The sequence below is a fragment of the Galeopterus variegatus genome, unplaced genomic scaffold (assembly GCF_000696425.1).
Source record: "Galeopterus variegatus unplaced genomic scaffold, G_variegatus-3.0.2 Scaffold3814, whole genome shotgun sequence".
In the NCBI taxonomy this organism is placed as follows: Eukaryota; Metazoa; Chordata; class Mammalia; order Dermoptera; family Cynocephalidae; genus Galeopterus; species Galeopterus variegatus.
In genome coordinates this window covers 47,926-68,083 of record NW_007729925.1, presented here as the reverse complement: position 1 = coordinate 68,083, position 20,158 = coordinate 47,926, and the positions used below count along the sequence as shown (strand labels likewise).

Genomic DNA, 20,158 nt, shown 5'->3' with positions numbered 1-20,158 from the left:
AGCCAGTGAGCGGGAACCGGTCTCCACATGGGATCCGAACCCTCGGTGGGAGCGCTGCCGCGCTCCCAAGTGGCGCACTCTCCAGTGCGCCACCGGGCCGGCCCAGGGGATTGTTTCTGATCCTAGGCCCACAAAGGTTAAGGCATGCCAAAGTGTGGCACAAGTCTAAATGACCATTTTTTCCCTTTGAGCTTTTCTCTTACTTTTGCTAGTCAGTTTTTTCTCCCCCTTCAGCCTCTTCTGCTCTAGAACAGGTTCCTGGGTACCAGCAGAGTGTAGGAAGGGCAGAGTCGTCTTACCAAATGGCAGGACCACAGAATACACTGTAGCAAAGTTTTATGTCCTCCGTGATATTTTTATATCCAATTTTTCCTGAAAAGAATGGTTAAATGGTCTGTTTGAGGAAGTGATATGGCTAAGCTACATGAATGATATCATTACTTTTCCCTGATAATAAAAGATAATCAGCAGGAAGAGAAATTGAGGCTTAAATTTGATAACTGACTTAAATTATTTTGATTAGGGTTATTCAACTGTGCTTCGAACCCTAACATCAGGCTCAGCTACTTTTGCATTAGAACTATCTGCTTACCAAGCTATGAATCCTCAAGACCAGAGTATACTGCTCAGGCGGAGAAGTGGCTTGACCTAAGTGTTTTCAATCTTTGGAAATAGGAATTCAGAAGCTCCTACCTATTTTCAGTGGGAACAATTTTTACTGCTTTATTTATTGGAAAAATGATGTAACTTGAAAACTAACAAAGGCACCGGAGCTGCCCTTTCTAATGAACTGTGTTGTTCACCTATAAAGGTATTACTGTTAGCAGTAAAGACTTAGCCTTATTGGAATATTGGGTGGTTTTCACAAGGTTTTGTTTCTTTTTGATTTTAAGCTCTCTCACAAATGAAAAACATGTATGTAATGTAAAATAAGAGTTTCAATCAATAAAAAGGTATTTTATTCAAAAAACAGTCTAAGAAGTCTTAGTTTACATGATTTCAGAATCAAGTTGATTGTAGTGGTCTTTCTTCCCCTCCTGTTTTTCTGTGTTTCAGTTCATTTTTACGTTTAGTTCTGATTACAATATCCAGTATAAAGAGGTTGTGCAGCTATTCCACGTCTGTAGACAGATAATATATGAATAAAAGATGTTTTAGATTGATATCACTCATCTGCCATCTTAGCAAATTTAGTAGCTTAAATTAGTGTCACTAAATCACAGCATTAATTACTGAAAAAGATTCAAATGATTGATTGAAGATGGAGTTCTAAGTTACACCAAAATTTTATATATCTATGAAACAGTCCTAAGTCCAAGTATATCTCTTTCTTACAGGTATTATTCTCTTACCTACAAAAAAATTCACTGCTTCTAATTAAATTACGACTTCTTAGGTGATGAACATTTCTGTTTATAGCAAGAACAACAAAAATCCCAAGAAGCTAGCTAACACTGAATAACAAGGTTAAAAATACATTGGACTTAATAGTATCCTAGCTTGAAAAATAAACATTTGCCTTACCTGACCATTCTGCAGCGGTGCTTTGTTAGTCTGTCATAGGCATCTTCTATATCTCTGACATTTTTGTGACTCCAGAGTCTCTCACCAACAGCGCTTGCCCGGGGCCTAAAATTTAAACCACATGTCCCCCAAAGTATCTTAAAATTGTGTCTTAACAAGCAAACGGAAAGGACATTCTTGGGGGGGAGGGGAGAGAGGGAGGAGGGAGGGAGGTGTCGGTGATGGGCCATAATAATCATATACAGTGTATATTGACAAAATAAAAATTTAACAAAATAAAAATTTAACAAAAAAAAAAAAAAAAATTGTGTCTTAAGTATCTGAATCATATTTTGGTGGAATTCCTAATACTTTCCTGCTTGGATGGAGAAGGAAAGCTAAGGCACCTTCATTTTCTTAACTTGAATATTATCACTTAATTCCGTACCATAATCTTGGAGTGAGGTTAGTTGCATCTACATATTCTCCCCATAGACAAGCTTCTCCACCAATGACAAGATTTTTCTGTTCCTCAGAACCTAATTAAAAATTGAATTGATGTAAATTAAGCAGTTGCAGTTCAAGACATTTATACTGAGGCAATACTGATTTATCTTTACCCTAGGGCAACATACCTGTCCTATAGTCAGCAGGACCTTGGGAAGTGTTCAAGTTTTGGTACTGGCCCACTCTCCCCCCCACCAAAAAGGTGGCAAACTTTATTCCTACCCCTGACCTATAGTTCACAGTGCTTGTTAGCATACATAGATTAATGTGGTGGGCCAGTATTAAAGATACTGTTTTATTTTGGTTTTATGCAAAATTATGTTGATACCAAAACCCGTTTTTCCCCCTGGTTGTCTATTAACAGTGTGCCAAGGACTACAAATTGGAATGCTAGTTTCTGTTTTTAATAGGCTGTGACTGCCATGCCTGCCTCTAATTTCTACCTTTTGGTATTCAAAACACACACCAAAGAAACTGAGTACCTAATACTTTCTTAAAAACTTTCTTCTTATTATTTTTTACAGTAATTACAATATATAAAATGCTTTCTAAAGGAAGTTATACCAATTCTCAATAGATCTACAGTTTTGAAACTTTTTTAATATCAAAATCTTTTTTGAAAAAAAAAAAGTGTACTAAAGTCTGATATACAAAACTGGGCAAAGTAGAACTGCTCTTAATGAAAGGGTCTGAAAGCCTGAAGCTCCACTGCTGACACATTCCCTTCCCTGCCTCCCCCCAAAGGTTCCCCCTCCTCAGAACCCTACATCTACACAGCCTGTAATCCACTGAACTAGACTACAGCTTTGCTTAGATATCTTACATGGGAGAGGCAGTTCAGAAGAGAACATGCAAGGTTAATGCAGTCAAACATTGAACATAGAAAGTGACAAGACTCAGTGAAAAGGGGATCTACTTTTGAAGTTCTTTTATTTAGGCAAGTATATGGTTTCTTTCACAGTTTAAATGATACCAAGTTTTTTTTTTTTAAGTAAACACAAAAGCAAGGATAAGAGGTAATATCTAGGTAAGGATTTCTTGGGTAAGAGGTTAGAGAATAAAACTTAGAAACCAAGGTAATGATGGTTGCTTTACTTACCAGAAAAATCAAGAGGTTCCACATTATAGTATTTCCTCCAATCTTGTCCATAAGTAATATAATCTAAGTACCAGGGAGAAGAAAGAATTGTAGGGAAGCCAGACTCTGTGACTCGATGTAGTTCCTCAGGATATCCATTGTTCTTCCACACTTGAATTACAGTGTTTGGATGAAGCTAATAAGTTACAAATTGCAATTCATATTAGGTCTAGCAAATACAGTAGATGAAACTGAAACTCTATGAGTAGGAACATAACTTTCTAAGACCCTTGAAAAAACACATTTTCTTTTTTCCCCTTTTCTCTCAGAGTTAGTGCCATTCACCATTCATTGTGGGGATTAAAATTAGAAGTTTCATCAGCCTTAAGCTGGGTATTTAACTTTTGCCTATATACGAGGGTACTTCAAAAAGTTCATGGAAAGATTCATATTATCTTTTAGTTCTATTTTTCTACAAACTTTTTGAAATACAATTGTATGACACCATGTAGGTGCAATGAACTAAGGCTGGGATTTGCATTTTAGTTTTATTTCTATCACTCTAATGAAGTTCATGGAAAGATTCATATTATCTTTTAGTTCTATTTTTCTACAAACTTTTTGAAATACGATTGTATGACACCATGTAGGTGCAATGAACTAAGGCTGGGATTTGCATTTTAGTTTTATTTCTATCACTCTAATTTTTTACTTACTTTGTAACTACAAGGATATCAGCAACCCCTCTGGAAAGTTAATACTAGTGGCTGGACTTGCAAATTCCCAGTTGCTCCAAGGAAAATAAAGAATTCTGACTATGTCACAGAAAATACCATTTAAAAAAAAAAAAACATGCACTGACAATTTTACTTACTACAGAGCTACTTTAATAGCAGTAAAGATTCATTTGTTCTTATCTGTTCTGCCCTTCTGAAAAAAAGGAACTTAATCACAAAGTGAAGCACTATAAATTAATAATGAGATGAGGAGGAGAAGAGGGGGAGAGATGAGAGGAGGAAGCACTAAGTCCCTTGAGCCATCAGAATCAGATGCAGTCTTCGCAATTCTCACCTTCACTTTATTATCAAAAACCTCTTGCCAGACAATGGTTCCCTTGTTCATGGTTGCAATGGTATCCAAAAGCCTAGTGTTGAAAAAAATTAGTTATTTCAGATCAAAAGCTTAACAATATATTTAAACATGCACATTTTCTACCAAGGATCACTTGTAACATTGAGCATTGCCTTTCAGTATGACACAGCTTTATAGCAGAACCAGCTAACGTTGGGTAGTGACCCAAGTAGTTCCCTCTTTCTATAGCACATGGCATAGAACCTAACATAGTATAGTGGTTTAATAGTCATTTGCTGAATGACTGAGCTAAACATGCCCCCAAGATAGGAAGTTGTGGCCTCGAGTTGGTAGGCAACTTGTAAGAAGTTCTATAGACAGTAATCTCTGCTTAATTTCATGTGTATCTCAGATTAAAAGAAACCATGATCTAGCCTGTCCTATTACCTAAATAACATTCAACAGTTGCTGACCACCAGTCCAGACATATTTACAGATATTTAGATAATGCCAGGAGTTCTGCGGGATAAATAAAATTAGAATGCATCACCCACAAGCTGAATAGGAAAAGACTGAAATCTGGGCTTGCCAAATGAATAATATAGAGCAGGGGTGGCAGATTACATCCTCCAGGCTGTTTCTGTATAGCCATGAGCTAAGAATGGTTTTTCCATTTGTAAAGTATTGTTTTAAAAAAAAAAAGAGGATGTGTAACCGTATGTGGCCCATAATGCCTAAAATATTTACCCTCTGACACTTTAAGGAGAAAAGTGTGCTGATCCCTAGGAGGAGCAGCACTGTCCTGTAGAACTTTCTACAATGATGGAAATGTCCTATATATGCACTTTCCAGTATGGTAGCCACTAGCCTCATCTGGCCATTGAACACTTGAAACACGGCTAATGCAACTAAGGAACTGAATTTTTAACTTTCTTTAATTTTAATTAATTTAAATACAAACAACCACATGTGGCTATGGCTACTATATTGGACAGCACAGGTGCACAGCAAAAGCAATGCTCCTGGAATTGACAAAAGGGAATGAATTCCAGGGGCTAGATGGTGGTGAAGAAATTGTAATGTTTTAAAGAAAGTGTAGCCAGGGCTTTGAGCTGAGGTTTTGGAACAGATGACTGTATTCCTGTATTTCAACAGTTACTGCAAAATCACCACATCATTGATAAGAAAGCAGTAGATATCACTTCCGTTAGTGGTTTATTTTCATAACATCTACACTTTGGCACGTGGTGGAGAGAAACTGAAAAAATACTCATAAAGCACAATACTAAATAGCTTAAACTCTAAAAAAAAGCACTGATGAAATACAGAAATTGGCTTTCAAATAACTTACTTTTTAATATAGAAAGATTCTAGTTTATTAAAGTCTTTGCCAAAGCCTTGTCGCTTCATGAAATCTTGGATCTGTGGATTTGATTGCCTTAAACAAAAAGTGATTAAAATTTCATTAAAAGTTTGATATAACCAATCTATTATTTAAAGCAGCACATATCCCTAACATCAGTTATGCAGACTTAAAATTATTAAAGTTTGCAGGGAGCAAAAGAATTCTAAAAACTTAATTATGAATTATCTTAATTTTCCATTGCAAATAATTTTTTCCAGAAGCTGATTTCCTATGAAAATGGCTTTCCCAACAGCCCCCACCCCCTACCACCTCCCTCCTCCATCTAAGGATATTTGCAAAGAGGATTTTTCTTTGAAAAATCTCATCCATTTAATCATCACCCTCTTTTACTAAAGGTGTTCTCATCTTTTTTTGAATGTTCACTTTCTTCTGCATCTTGATTCTTCTTCCTAAGCTTTTACTTTGTCATTCCACCCAAATGTACATTCTACAAAAATCCACCACCTTAGGAGTTACGTTGCCCAGTTTAAACCCTTATAAGCAGAGATGTTACCTCAAATCTTCCTGTTTCATGTGGATCCCTCTATACCGCCTTCAAATGCAACAGTTTAAGAAATGAGGGTTTTAAAGAATTGTCATACCAACAATTAAATTCCACTTCATCTCCTCCCAAATGAATGAACTGATCTGGAAACACCTTACTAATTTCTTGAAAGAACATAGTAAGGAAGCTGTAAGTTGTGTTCAGGACAGGGTTTATAGGTCCAAAAGTGTTCGAGGGCTTTTGTCCATTGTAACATGGAGTCAGGAGGTTTTCCTGACCTAGAAGAAAACAAGGTAGATTCTTTTTTAAAGAAGTGTATTAATTACAGTGTACTGGCTTTGCACATGATTATACTACTTTCTTTTGTTGAAGCTATAAGACATTTCATACATAAAAGATAAAGATGTTTACTAAGAGTTACTATGGTAATTTCTTCCAAATAAGATGAGGGAGAATTGCTTCCTGAATCCTGTCTCTTTACCTCTGTTTCCCTTTCCATCCAGCCTGAGATTTTATCAACTTCAAATATTAATAACTCCCAAATCTTCAGCTCAACCCAAGCCTTTCTTGAGCTTCAATCCATCTTTCAAATTCTCTGCAGAATAAAACTAGAAATCCTAGCTGCACTTTCAAATATGGTATAACAAAAACCAAATTCTCCATTGTCTAAGCTCCCTTCTCTGTCTTCTCCTGTTTTTTGTCTTCTAGTGAAGGCACTACCATCCTCCTATAGTCTATACCTTTTCCCTCTCCTGTAGTCAATCAGTTGCCAAGTTCTATGGATTATATTTCCAGAATGTCTCTCAGTTCTGTCCATTATTTTCTGTTCTCGCTATCTAGGTCTAGGATTGGTCCATCCTGGTCTAGGACTTCAGTCTCTTTCCCCTTCCAGTCTGTCACTTTCACAAAGGTTTTCCCAAAGTGTGGCTCCCATCTGTCACTACTGTGCTCAGAAACTTTCATCAGTTCCCACTGTGTTTTGATGAAGACTATGTTCCTTCCCCAAGGCCCTCTACAATGTATTTTTCCACTATTTCCCATATCTACCCTAATCATAATATTTATTGAGCAATTATAAATGCTAGGTACTGTACTATATGTGCTTTACATTCATTGTTTAATCCTCAAAAAAATTACATGATAGCTACTATTAAATCACCTTATTTTAGAGATGGGGAAACTGTAGATGTTATATAACTTGCCCAAGGTCACCCAGTTTATAAATGGCAGAAGCAGGATTCAAACCCAAGCAGTAGACGGCTCCAGAGCCTAAGTTCTTAATCACTAACCTATAGTGCCTTCTACTCTTTGCTGCACTCCACTCCAACTAAATACTTGTCAAATATATCTTACACTTGTGTGTGCCTTTCTTCATGCTATTCCCTCTGCCAGAAATGTAAATACATTCTTTGATCTCTCAAAAGCATTAAGTGTTACTTCATCCACAAAACTGTTTCTTGAATTCACTAATTATGTTCTACTTATAATCATTTATGTTTTTCTTTATCCCCGGATTTTTTTTTGTCTTTTTTCGTGTCCGGCAACGGATCGCAACCCTCAGTGTCGCGCCCGGACCGGACCGGACCGGCCACGGGATCACAACCCTCGGTGTTGCGCCCACACCTCGCTCAGCCACTGAGCGGGAACCGGTCTGTATGTGGGATCCGAACCCTCGGCGGGAGCGCCGCCATGCTCCCAAGCGGGGCACTGTAGCAGTGCGCCACCGGGCCAGCCCCTATCCCCGGATTTTATACTTAGGCAGTACACAGTAGACACAGTGACTTGCTCACAATAGACACCTAATAGTTATTGAATCATATCTGTCAATGGTGCTACCATTGTGCAAATCACAATTAAGAACAAAATGAGCAAAAACCAAGTCATGAAATAAGATATGTAGAACCTCAAAAGTTCACTTTTTGCAACTTATAAAACACAAACTCCTTACCTTTTCCCCAGGACTGTGTATGTCCAGGGGTATCAAATTCCGGTAAGACTCGAATCCCTCGTAATCGGGCATATTCAATCACCATACGGACATTATTTGGAGTATAAATATGAACAAAAGAATAGCTTCCCTGTAAAAGCCACATTTATTCAAGTTAAAATATACAAATTGGAATCAGTCCTGAAAATTCTTAGCAATCTGTTTGCACTTTGATATCTGATAGCTGATTTTTCCATTATCACAATGTACTAAATAATTCCATGTGGTGTTGAATGACTCATTTAAAAATAATATAATACCATAGTTTCAGGAGTAGAAAATCTACAGAAAACAGAAAGCAAATTTCTACTAAATCACACCTACCCAAAGGATGGTAGCCATTTGGGGGCTTTTGTCAAATCATTTGTTTACTGTATTTTATGAATAAATTCTCAGTACACTTTGGGCTAATCCCAGATTTCATGATAGAGCTATCTCCACCAGTGCCTGTTTCCAGAATGTCTACTCTCATGTTGTTTCAACCTCATGTAACCATACAACAAAACAGAAGTAAAATGTTTGTCTCCAAAGTGAAACCTCTGAAAATATAGCCCTAGTCAATTCTAGAATTAAAATTCACACATTACAAAGCATAGCTGTTGTCTTTCAAAGTCACTTTAATTACTATTAGCTTTAAAAATCCCCCTATAGGGCCGGCCCGGCGGCACTCCCGCCGAGGGTTCGGATCCCATATAGAGACCGGTCTGCTCACTGGTTGAGCGCGGTGCGGGCGTGACACCGAGGGTTGTGATCCCGTTGCCGGTCACGGTATGGGCACGACACCGAGGGTTGCGATCCCGTTACCGGTCATGAAAAAAGACAAAAAGGGAAAAAAAATAAAAAAATAAAAATCCCCCTATAGACTCTATGATAAGTGACCTGATTGTTTTTAAAGATTACATCAGTCCCTTTCATAGGTGACTCAAAAAACTAGAACTCAAAATTGGTTGTAAGTAAAGATAAAGGTCCATTGAAGGTGTTACTTAGCACATTTGTCAAAGTATGAGCTAAAATATGTTACTTAGCACATTTCCCAACTCCTGAAAAGTACACTTGTCCCTAACCTCTCAAATCAAATTTGTATCTAAGCAAGACCAGATCTAACTACCTCTTATAGTAAAGCCAGGGGATGTGCTAATTGATAATACGGGGATGCAATCAGCCAAACCCAGATTGTGGGAAATTGTAGGACATGTGACTCAGTTTCTTCAACAATAACATCACAAGGAAAAAAGATGAGGGTGGGAAACCTGTAGATCAACAAAGAATTATAGACATATTAACTGATTACAGTGTATGGACCTTATTTGTGTCCCAATGCAAATAAATAAAATTTCTCTTAAAAAAGAGGAACAGACACTGGGGGAAATGTAAATAATGATTGGCTATGTAGACTGTTAATTTTTTAGCTGCATTAATTTATGGTTATTAAAAAAAACAAAAAAAATGCCTTTTTACAAGTGAGAGATGAAGTCTGAGATTTGATTCAAAATAGTGGGAGTGGGGAATGTCTGCAGGAGTATGAATAAGATTGGCCATGTATTGATTTTATATATATATATATATATTTAATTTATTTATCATTATTATTATTTTTTTACATTCTAAGCCATGTATTGATTTTTGAAGCTGGATGATAACGTGGGAATTCATTAAACTATTCTACTTCTGTGTATGTTTAAAATTTTCCATAATAACAAGTAAAACAAAAGCAAACAAACCACAGTGCTGCTAGCATTTAAGCCTACACTGCATCATATCATTGGAGAAAGTTCTGGAATTGTGGCCAGAGGACAGAATTTAGAGTTCTGGCTCTGCCCCTTTCTAACTGCAACTTCAGACAAGCATACAATTTACCTGGACGTCAGCTATTGTACTTTCTTTGTATTATAGGGGTGTTAAATTAGGTGATACTGAGGGTCCCTCCCAGCTCCACTGATCTATAATACAGTAAATTTGAACACTTCCAACTGATAATCACCATTATTTTCTAAGAAAGAGCTCTCATCTCTAAAATTCCCTATTTCATGTGCTTTTTAAGAGAGAAAAAGAAATAGTCATTTATAATTTCCCAACAATTCTGTTTAAAACAAACATACTGTTGGACTACTTGATAAATATAATATCTTAACTATATGTTATTCATTAATTCAGATCTTCTTTTTTTTTTTTTCTCCTTTTTGTCTTTTTTCGTGACCGGTAACGGGATCGCAACCCTCGGTGTCACGCCCGGATGTTATTCATTAATTCAGATCTTCTTTTTTTTTTTTTCTCCTTTTTGTCTTTTTTCGTGACTGGTAATGGGATCGCAACCCTCGGTGTCACGCCCGGACCACGACCGGCAACGGGATCGCAACCCTCGGTGTCGCGCCCGCACCACGCTCAACCAGTGAGCGGACCGGTCTCTATATGGGATCCGAACCCTCGGCGAGAGTGCCGCTGCGCTCCCAAGCGCCGCACTCTACCGAGTGTGCCGCCGGGCCGGCCCTTAATTCAGATCTTCTACATTAAGTTTTTAACATTTTATTTTTATTGCCCCTAGGGATTGTTTACATTGACAATAACAACATTTATAGTAACAATAACAGTAACATTTATATGACAATAACAAAAACATAACAGTATTATGGATCTAAAATGCTAAGCTACAGCCTAAAAAAAATTTAAAACCACAAACGTCTAACTTTTACACTTTAATTTATCCATAAGAAAAAAACATTTAAACTAGAAATTTCCAGTGAAGCTATACCTAAGATTTTTGTAGACACAGAGACTACAATAACATGAATTACTTACTTTATTGCTTAACTGAGGAAAAGTGGTGCTCTGATAAGGGAAAGACTCGTCATCAACTATGTGCCAGTGGAGAACATTAAACTTATTAAAAGCCATGGCATCCTGCAAGCAAACACATTAAAATATTATATACTTCAGATATAATACACAACCCATATTACATATATCTACATGTGGGATTGCTTCTGATAAGTCTGCTTCCTTTTAAAATTTCTTTTTCAGCAAAGAAAGGATGCAGAAGTAGTATAAATTCTTCATCATATAGAGTTCCACTTCCATGGGTTTAATGAACCAAGGATTGAAAATATTAAAATAAAATTTTTAAAAAATATGACAATAAAAATACAGATTTTTAAAAACAATACAGTATAGCAACTATCAACATGGTGTTTACATTGTGTTAGGTATTAAAAGTAATCTGGAGATGATTTAAAATATGTGGGAGAATTATGTAGGTTACATGCAAATACTACTCCATTTTATATCAGGGACTTGAGCAGTGGTGGATTTTGGTATCCATGGAGGTTCCTGAAACCAATCACCACAGACATGAAGGGACAACTGCATATGCTTTACTTGGCATGTCACTATTCAGTGAGCTGCAACTTTGTTCTGTGGGAGGAGAGCAAACTTAAAAGGTCCCAGTATTTAGGGGTCTTTCTAGAATGGAAAATAGTTCTTGACTGCTACTGCTACCATGTTTGGGAATGGAGTAGAGGAAGAATGAGGCATTCATTTAAGTATCAAGGCTTATAATTCCCACAGTTCTGAAATTCGAGTGACGACCCTTAGAAAGAAATTCATTACAAACTCAGTACGATTCCCGGAGAAATTTTTGGACAAATTGACATACTGATTTTCTGTATACTCTGGAGGAATAAATACTCATATAATATATAATATTTATATAAAATATAACCAGACTATTTGAAAAAGATAAAAAAAATAAGGGTGGAGATTTGTTCTATCACATAATTAAACTTTAAGTCTCCTTTCTCCTTCATCAGGGCTGAAGGGATTTGGCTGAGGTAGTTGGGAAGCAGCTTACATTCGTAAAAAAAAAAAAAAAAAAAATTAAAACTTCTACAGGCAAAAGACATTATATGCATAGTTTAAAAAACAAATTTAGAAAAATTTCACAATATGTGATGGGTAACTATATAATATAAATATAAGCAAATATAAAGGTATCAGTGATCCAATCTATCAACAGATATGAGGGGTTCATGGAAAGATTCATATTATCTTTTAATTCTATTTTTTCATGAACTTTTTGAAGTACCCTCGTATAACATTAAAGTGCTCTTTAACCAACAAGGAAGATATTATTCTAGAAGACAAAATGGGCATAGAAAGTAAACTTGCAATTTGTGATATAAAAAAATACATAAGAAAGAGGCTTATATTCACAAAAAAATCAAGGAAGTGCAGATTCAAAGAGATATACTTTATGACCAGATTAACAAAGAACATGGCAAAATCATGCTACACAATTGGCCAAGCATACATGGCTATAATCTGTCTAGAAGGCAGTCTGACAGTATGTACCAAAAGTTAAAACACATCAAAAGATAAGACTTATAGGCCGGCCCCGTGGCTCACTCAGGAGAGTACAGTACTGGTAGCTCTGAGGCCACGGGTTCAGATCCTATATAGGGATGGCCTGTGTGCTCACTGGCTGAGCGTGGTGCAGACCACATCATGCCGAGGGTTGCGATCCCCTTACCGGTTAAAAAAAAAAAAAGATAAGACTTATACATCTTTAAGTCCAGAAACTCACTTCTAAGAATTTATCCTCCAGAAACAATCTTGACAAATGTATAAATATATATAGTGAAGAATGCTTGATCTGCAGTTCTGTTTATGATAATAAATTAACCTAGATGTCCATCAGCATGAGACTGTTAAATATATCATGGTACATAAAATGGAATAGTCAACTGTTAAAAAGGTAGTAAAAGTACAGTCTCATAAGTTTTTTAAAAACTCACACTGTATGTGTTAATATATTCATTTTTAAGTCTAAACTGAGATAAATGGGACATAAAAATTAATGTCAATCTTTGATAAATGAAATTATGGGATAAGTGCCTATTATATGCATATTTATATTGTTTGAATTTTTTTTTACACTAAACATTTCTCTCATAAATGTGACAAGAATGTCTTTTGGAGAAAAAATTCAGGGTATTAATGTAAATGTAAAAATAATTTTTTAATAGCATGATGTATTCACAAATGATCAAGTGAAGGTTTAGAAAAACATAGGTAGAAAACCTCCCCAGCCCTACAAATTGGCAGGTGATGGTGGGGATGAATCAATTAAAAAGTCCATAGGAGGAAATAGTTATTGTTAACCTTATTCCTAACTCCCGCCACCCCTGAGGGTCCATATTCCTTGGTAACATTTCCCTAGGTATAAAGAAGCTTCCAGATCCCTTTCAGTGCCACTTTTTAAAAAGTAAGTAAAGGTGACAAAATTAAAGGACACTAACTAGAAGTATGGTGGCCATGTGTTCCTAACCAAAAGTCTAGACACAATTTGACAAATGCGAATATACACAGAGGGCCAATGGGCAGTATTAAAATTGTTTTTCTCTTAACAGTCTTGGGTAAATACAGGTATATGGCCCTCCCAATGAAAACAGGAGGGTGGTTGCTTAGGGGGAAGCTTACACTTCACGGCTGAGGAAATAACACCTCCCTAAGGAGTGCTTGCTTACACTTAGTACAAGAAAAGCAAATCCCCATGTTCCAACCTATACAACAGTGTAAGTAACCAACATAAAGTAACAACATAAAGAGGACACATGTTCAGAATAGATGATGGATTAAAATAAAGCAATTACCTACCAGAGTCTTAAGAATAACTTTAACTGGCAGATAATGTCTGGATGTATCAATTAAAATTCCCCTATGAGGAAACCTTGGAGAATCAACAATTTTGGATTCATTGATGGTGAACTATAAGACAAAATAAAATTTTGATTTAGTTTTAGAATTTTCCCTTGAGACCAATGAAGACTACTGTATCTATACAAGTATTGGATAAAAGATTAATTTAGAACAACAATAATAGTATAATATACACATTTACCATCTAAAACATTTGGGGAAAAGAAACCTTCAGGAAACAATAGCTAATCAGGTTTAATTTTTCTAGTAGTAATATGTCTATCCAACAATAGTAACATAATAATCATACTTACAGTCCCATAAGAATCTTGATAAACTAACTGGCTAAAGGTCTCTAAACCTGAGGAAAATAAGATTTATTATATTAATTTATAAAACAATAAATCGAGGCAATAAAAGTTGTATTATCCACATATAGGCTTATAACCAAGTAAGGCAAATAAAATTGAATATAGTGTTATACCAACACACTCTAAAAATACACTGTGATAATTATATCCTTGCAGTGGATTGAATGGTCCCCCAAAGTCATTGAAGCTTAACGTCCACTGTAACTGTTGAGGGTGGGAAATCCTATTATGGTAACTGAAAGGTAGGGCCTTGAAGAGGTGATTAGATTGTAGGACCATGCCCTAGTGAGTGGATTAATACTGGTGGTCATGGTCATGGTTCTGAGGGCTTTAAAAGGACAGCACATGAGAGTCTATCTCTCTGCTTCCACCATCTCACAATGTGATACCCTGTGTCACTGAAGAAACCACCAAGGAAGGCCTTCACCAGATACGTTCCCTGGACTTTGGACTTCCCAGCCTCAGAAACTGTAAGAAATATTTCATTTTTCTTTCTTTTCTTTTTTTTTTTTTTTTACTAATCACCCAGTCTCAGGTATTTTTTTATGAACAGCAGAAATGAACTAATACAGAAAATTGGTACCAGGTTTTTTTTTTTTTTTTTTTTTTTTTTTTTTACTAATCACCCAGTCTCAGGTATTTTTTTATGAACAGCAGAAATGAACTAATACAGAAAATTGGTACCAGGAGTAGGGTGTCACTTATAACAAATATTTGAGAATGTGGAAGTGGCTCTGGAACTGGGTGTTGAAGAGAGGCTGGAAGAATTTTGAGGAATGGGCAAGAAAATGCCTAGCTGCTAGTGGGAGTTTAGAAGACAAGGAAACCAGGGAAAGTTTAAACTTCTTAGAGACTGGTTAAATGGTGGTGAGCAGAATGTTGATAGAAATATGGACAGTAAAGGCCATACTGAGGAGATCTGAGATGTAAATGAGAAGAGACTTATTGGAAAGTGAGGCAAAGATCACCCTTGCTATGAACTGGCAGGGAACTTGGCTGCATTCTGTTCATGCCCAAACATTTTATGGAATATGGAACTTCAAGGTACTGGCTCAGGGTATTTAGTGGAAGAAGTTTCTAAGCAGCAAAACACTCAGAAAGCTACATGGCTACTTGTAACAGCCTACACTGAGTTATGGTGGAAAAGGCATGACATAAAGCCAGAATTTAAAAGGGAAGTCAAGCATAAAGATTTAGAAGATTTGCATCCTGGCCGTGTGGTAGAGAAGCAGAGACCATTTTCAGGAGAAAAACGCAATGGTGTAGCCCAGTGGCCATTTGCTATGAAGATTAGTACAGAAGAAAGGGATTATCAAGAGAAAAGAAAAAAGACCTTGAAGGCATTTCAGAGATTGTGGATGCTGCATCTTCCCTCACAGGCCCAGAGGCCTAGGGAGACAGAGTAGCCTTGGTGAACAGGCCCGAGGCATCCTCTATGTGCTCACTGCCCAGGGCCACCTCGGGATGTTGCTCTCCACACCAGCACCACAGCTGCTTGACAGCTGCAGCTGTAGCTAAATTGGCCCCAGGTGTGGCTGGACCTGTAGCTTGGAAAATATAAGCTGGAAGCTTTGGTAGTGTCCACATGGTGTTAGGTCTGCAGGCTTGCAGAAACGCCAGAGCTGTGGAGTCTTGAGAGCCTCCACCCAGATTTCAAAGAATGTATAGAAAAGACTGGGGGCCCAGGAAGCGATCTGTCACGAGGCAGAGTCACCACAGACAGCCTTCACTAGAGCAATGCTGAGTGGAAATGTGGGGTCAGAGTTGCAGGAGAGACACCCCATCAGCAGCATGCCTAGTGGAGCCATAAGAGCAAGACCACCATGGACACTCCAGACCTGTGGAGTTACCACTGAGCAACACGAGCCTGTGAGAACCAAAGCCTGGCCTCAGACCAGGAAAGCCATAGAGGCTGAGCTGCCTGAGGACTTGGGGACCCAACCCCCACACCAGCATGCAGAGGACATGGGGTCAAGGTACATGATTGACCAGCTTTGAGATTTGATGCCTGCACTGCTGGGGTTAAGACTTGTTTGGGACCTGTTACACAGTTTTGAACGGGAATATGTATCCTATGCTTGTCCCACCATTGTATCTTGGAAGTAGATAACTTGTTTTAATTTCACAGGTGGGACTTTGGATTTTTGAGATGAAATAAGTTATAACTTTGGGGATGTAAAGAATGTATTTGCATTTGAAAAGGACAAACTTTGGGGGCCACGGTCAGAATGATATGGATTGAATTGTGTCCCCTCAAGTTTGATGTATTGGAAACTTGATCCCCACTCTGTTTAAGGTGGGAAGTCCTATTAAAGTAATGGAAAGACGGGCCCTTGTAGAGGTGATCAGATTCTGAGGACCATGCCCAAATGAATGGATTAATAATGGTGGTCATGGGCGTGGTTCTGAGGGCTTTAAAAGGAGAGCATGTGAGTCTCTTTCTCTCTGTCTCTGCTCTGCCATTCTGTCATGTGCCATTCTGCCATTCACCTCTGCATTACTGCCAAGGATGACCTTTATCAGATGTGTTCCCTGGACTTTTGACTTCCCAGCCTCAGAAACTGCAAGCAGTAAATTTCTTTTTCTTACAAATTACCCTGTTCTAGGTATTTTGTTATAAGCAACAGAAAGAGACTAACACAATCCTCTAACATATTTTCCAAAATCAAAGCTGATTTCCTGTTTGCCTTCTCTATTCACCTAATAAAAATGCTTAACTTCATTGTACCCATATCCTGGGGTTTATTTGAATGTTAAACACAAAAGAAGAATAGTGATTTAATAAAATAAAATACCAGTTCCTTAATAAATCTACAGCATTATGAGAAAGAATTTTTATAATCAAATATTATTGTCATTTTAGAAGGTACCTAAATTTAACAGAGGGGAAAAAAGACTTGAGAAACGACTGTGAAACTATAAATAAAGGTCCAGTTTACAACTTATAGTGTTATAGCTATAAAGACCATCTCTGGAAAAATTTTTACTCTTGTGGATTGTTCCCTTAATACACTAGGTTGGTTACAGGCTAATTCCTCTAACTGGCCTTGACTTTATCAAGATTCATCATTCTAGCTGACAGCTATACAGCCAGGGAAATTTTTAACCCAAGAATAGTTCAATGTCATTTTTGTTATGCCTTTCTCACCCTCCCCAATCAGTTTCCCACCCTCCCCAAATATAGGTTCATACTGGGAGTGTCCACATGGTGTTAGGTCTGCAGGCTTGCAGAAACGCCAGAGCTGTGGAGTCTTGAGAGCCTCCACCCAGATTTCAAAGAATGTATGGAAAAGACTGGGGGCCCAGGAAGCGATCTGTCACGAGGCAGAGTCACCACAGACAGCCTTCACTAGAGCAATGCTGAGTGGAAATGTGGGGTCAGAGTTGCAGGAGAGACACCCCATCAGCAGCATGCCTAGTGGAGCCATAAGAGCAAGACCACCATGGACACTCCAGACCTGTGGTGGAACTGGCATGACATAAATTGAATTTTTCTGTTAGTGAAAAATTCAACTGAAATTTTCTGTTAAGTGGTAATACACTCAGGTATCAGTTTAGAGTACATTACTTTGAAAGTCTGATGGTAAACAGAATATAAGGACTTCTTGGACTATAATCTAGTCACTGCACACTCCCTACAGTTCTTCATTTTGGTATGAAACAGGACAAACATCATTAAGGATTATTCTCCCTAACGAGACAGGCACATCAGACTAATAAAAGATTAAAAACATGTAACATTTTATCTAAATGATCCAAATAATAATGATTGCAGTTGTATTTTTAACAAATATCTATAGATATTTTCATATTTTTTTTTTTTTTTTTTAAAGATGACCGGTAAAGGAATCTCAACCCTTTACTTGGTGTCGTCAGCACCACGCTCCCCAAAGTGAGCTAACCGGCCATCCATATACAGGGATCCGAACCTGTGGCCTTGGTATTATCAGCACCACACTCTCCCAAGTGAGCCACAGGCCGGCCCTTTCATATTCTATTTTGAAATAAGAAAATCATACCATTCTTATGGCTATAAAACATATAGCATAACTGATTGTTTTAGATAACAATCAACCTGAGTCAAATCCAAAACCTTTTTTTATTTTTAATGACTGTAACTGGTTGGTTAGCTAAAATTTCTTTTTAAATTCACTTTTTAAAAATCCTGCTATTTGGAAGTCAGTACAATATCTTATCAACCTAAAAGGAGAGGTAAAAGAAGTTTCTGGATGGCAAAAGTAAATGTCCCAATGCCCAACTATGAAATTCAGACCCTGAAATTCACAGGAAAAGCTTTTAAGGTTCCTCTTTCCCCACCACCTCTAAACAATGCTAGAGCATATTTACCTTTTCACACAGTTCCTATAAACTAGGATATGTTTCAAAATCCACAGGAATTTAAAATTGGGCAAGGGAGAGATGCCTGTTACTGAAAGCAGCAAGAAGTAATAGCTGAAACAAAATCCCCTCATCAGAACAGTTTGGGGCCATTTATAGCTCTGTAATCATTACAGCCCCAAGAGCATCAGTGAATTACAGCACTGTAGGAATGTAATAAACCTCAAATATTTTTTAAAAAGTCAAATGAGATTTCTCCCATGTTTTAAGTAGTAAATGTTTACTGGAAATCATTTTGGAACTACTCAACAAATCATTCTGTAAAGGATCTGTATTAGTCCGTTTGTGTTGCTATAACAGAGATACCTGAGACTGGGTAATTTATAAAGAACAAAGGTTTATTTGGCTAACAATTCTGGGACAGTTGCGTCTGGCATGGGCCTCAGGCAGAAAGTGGCAGGCAGCCGGTGGGTACAAGCAGATCACATGGCGAGAGGAAACAAGAGAGAGAGAGGAGGTGCCAGGGCCTTTTAAATAACCAGGTCTTGCAGGAACTAACAGAGCGAGATCTCGCTCAGGACCCTCATCCCCCAGGGAGAGCATTAATCCATTCATGAGAGATCTGCCCGATGACTCAAACTGCCACACTGGGGATCAAAATTCCATGTGACTCCTGGGAGGACAATACATCCAAATTCCATCAGGGTCCAAGGCAACAAAGTTTTGCTGTGCTTGATTTCACAAAGCACCACCTGAAAATATTCTTTTACTAGAAAGTAACAATGAAACTGCACAGAACTTACCTCGTAATGCTCCCCAAACTTTATTGGCCTTGAGGAAAGCTATCGGTCCTTTCACAAGTAAGGTGTCTGTATCGGTGGGGGGAAAAGAAAAAGCTTTGGGGTTTTGTTTGTTTTTAATGCTTTTTGTTAATCCCTCAAAGACACACATTTCCTAGACATATCATTGGTATTTCTGGACCATTCTTTTATCCTGAGCTCCAGATCTGTGTTTTCCTCCTACTGCACATCTCCCTCCTGTACATCTCCACTTAGATGTCATGTAGATTCCTTAACCTCCACATGTCCAAAACTGACCGCGTCCCTCCTTCCTCCGGCACACACTTCAACCTGCCCGTCTCCTGTGCTCCTCTTTCCAGTGAGTCACAGCACAACCCTCCAGTCAGTTGAGTTACTCAAGTCAGGAACTTGGTTGTCACTCCGTAACTCCTCATTTCCCCTCTCTCCAACTTCCCCTCCACAGAGTAGGGTCCTAGGTAAGCCAATATTTTAGGTCAAAAATGCAAACATTCTTCAACGCCCATAATTCCCTGGTGACACCTCAGGTGTTACTGAAATCTCTTTTCTGTTTAAGATTTTTCTACCTGCCCTGCATGTACTTTCCTTCAATATCATCCAAATCTGTCTTAAGACTTACTCCCTAACTCCCTTCAGCTTAATTTTGCTCTGTCCCACTCAATAAAAATAATTCAGATTTGTCCCACTCAATTAAAAGTTCACACCCAAAATGGAAAAAAAAAAGTTCACGCCCATCTAGAATGGGGCTCCAGTTAACCACTTCTGGGCAAGGAGAGGCTAATCTTTAAAATCATATTCTGCTTAAGGTGGGCCTTTGCCCAATAATCATTTTAGTCTTTTAGAGAAGTCTGGAGTAGTGTCAACCACAGATAGAATAAAACACC

General features: G+C 37.7%; 2 protein-coding genes across 2 annotated transcripts in view; one reads left to right on the top strand and one right to left on the bottom strand.

The window, feature by feature from the left end:
* The window catches only part of GFM2 (G elongation factor, mitochondrial 2), a 40,973-nt gene extending 40,001 nt beyond the window's left edge, over nt 1-972 (top strand). Inside the window, exon 21 of the mRNA XM_008586054.1 lies at nt 524-972. Within this exon, the coding sequence (XP_008584276.1) occupies nt 524-652 (129 nt within the window). The 3' untranslated portion in view covers nt 653-972. The remainder of the gene's footprint in view (nt 1-523) is intronic.
* HEXB (hexosaminidase B (beta polypeptide)) overlaps nt 937-20,158 on the bottom strand; it is a 42,464-nt gene continuing 23,242 nt past the window's right edge. The window contains exons 5-16 of the mRNA XM_008586056.1: nt 19,260-19,325; nt 14,062-14,108; nt 13,706-13,816; nt 10,853-10,954; nt 8,018-8,147; nt 6,167-6,347; nt 5,511-5,597; nt 4,160-4,232; nt 3,110-3,284; nt 1,952-2,042; nt 1,525-1,629; nt 937-1,121 (exon numbers count right to left, since the gene is read on the bottom strand). Coding sequence (XP_008584278.1) covers nt 1,070-1,121; nt 1,525-1,629; nt 1,952-2,042; nt 3,110-3,284; nt 4,160-4,232; nt 5,511-5,597; nt 6,167-6,347; nt 8,018-8,147; nt 10,853-10,954; nt 13,706-13,816; nt 14,062-14,108; nt 19,260-19,325 — 1,220 coding nt within the window. The 3' untranslated portion in view covers nt 937-1,069. The remainder of the gene's footprint in view (nt 1,122-1,524; nt 1,630-1,951; nt 2,043-3,109; nt 3,285-4,159; nt 4,233-5,510; nt 5,598-6,166; nt 6,348-8,017; nt 8,148-10,852; nt 10,955-13,705; nt 13,817-14,061; nt 14,109-19,259; nt 19,326-20,158) is intronic.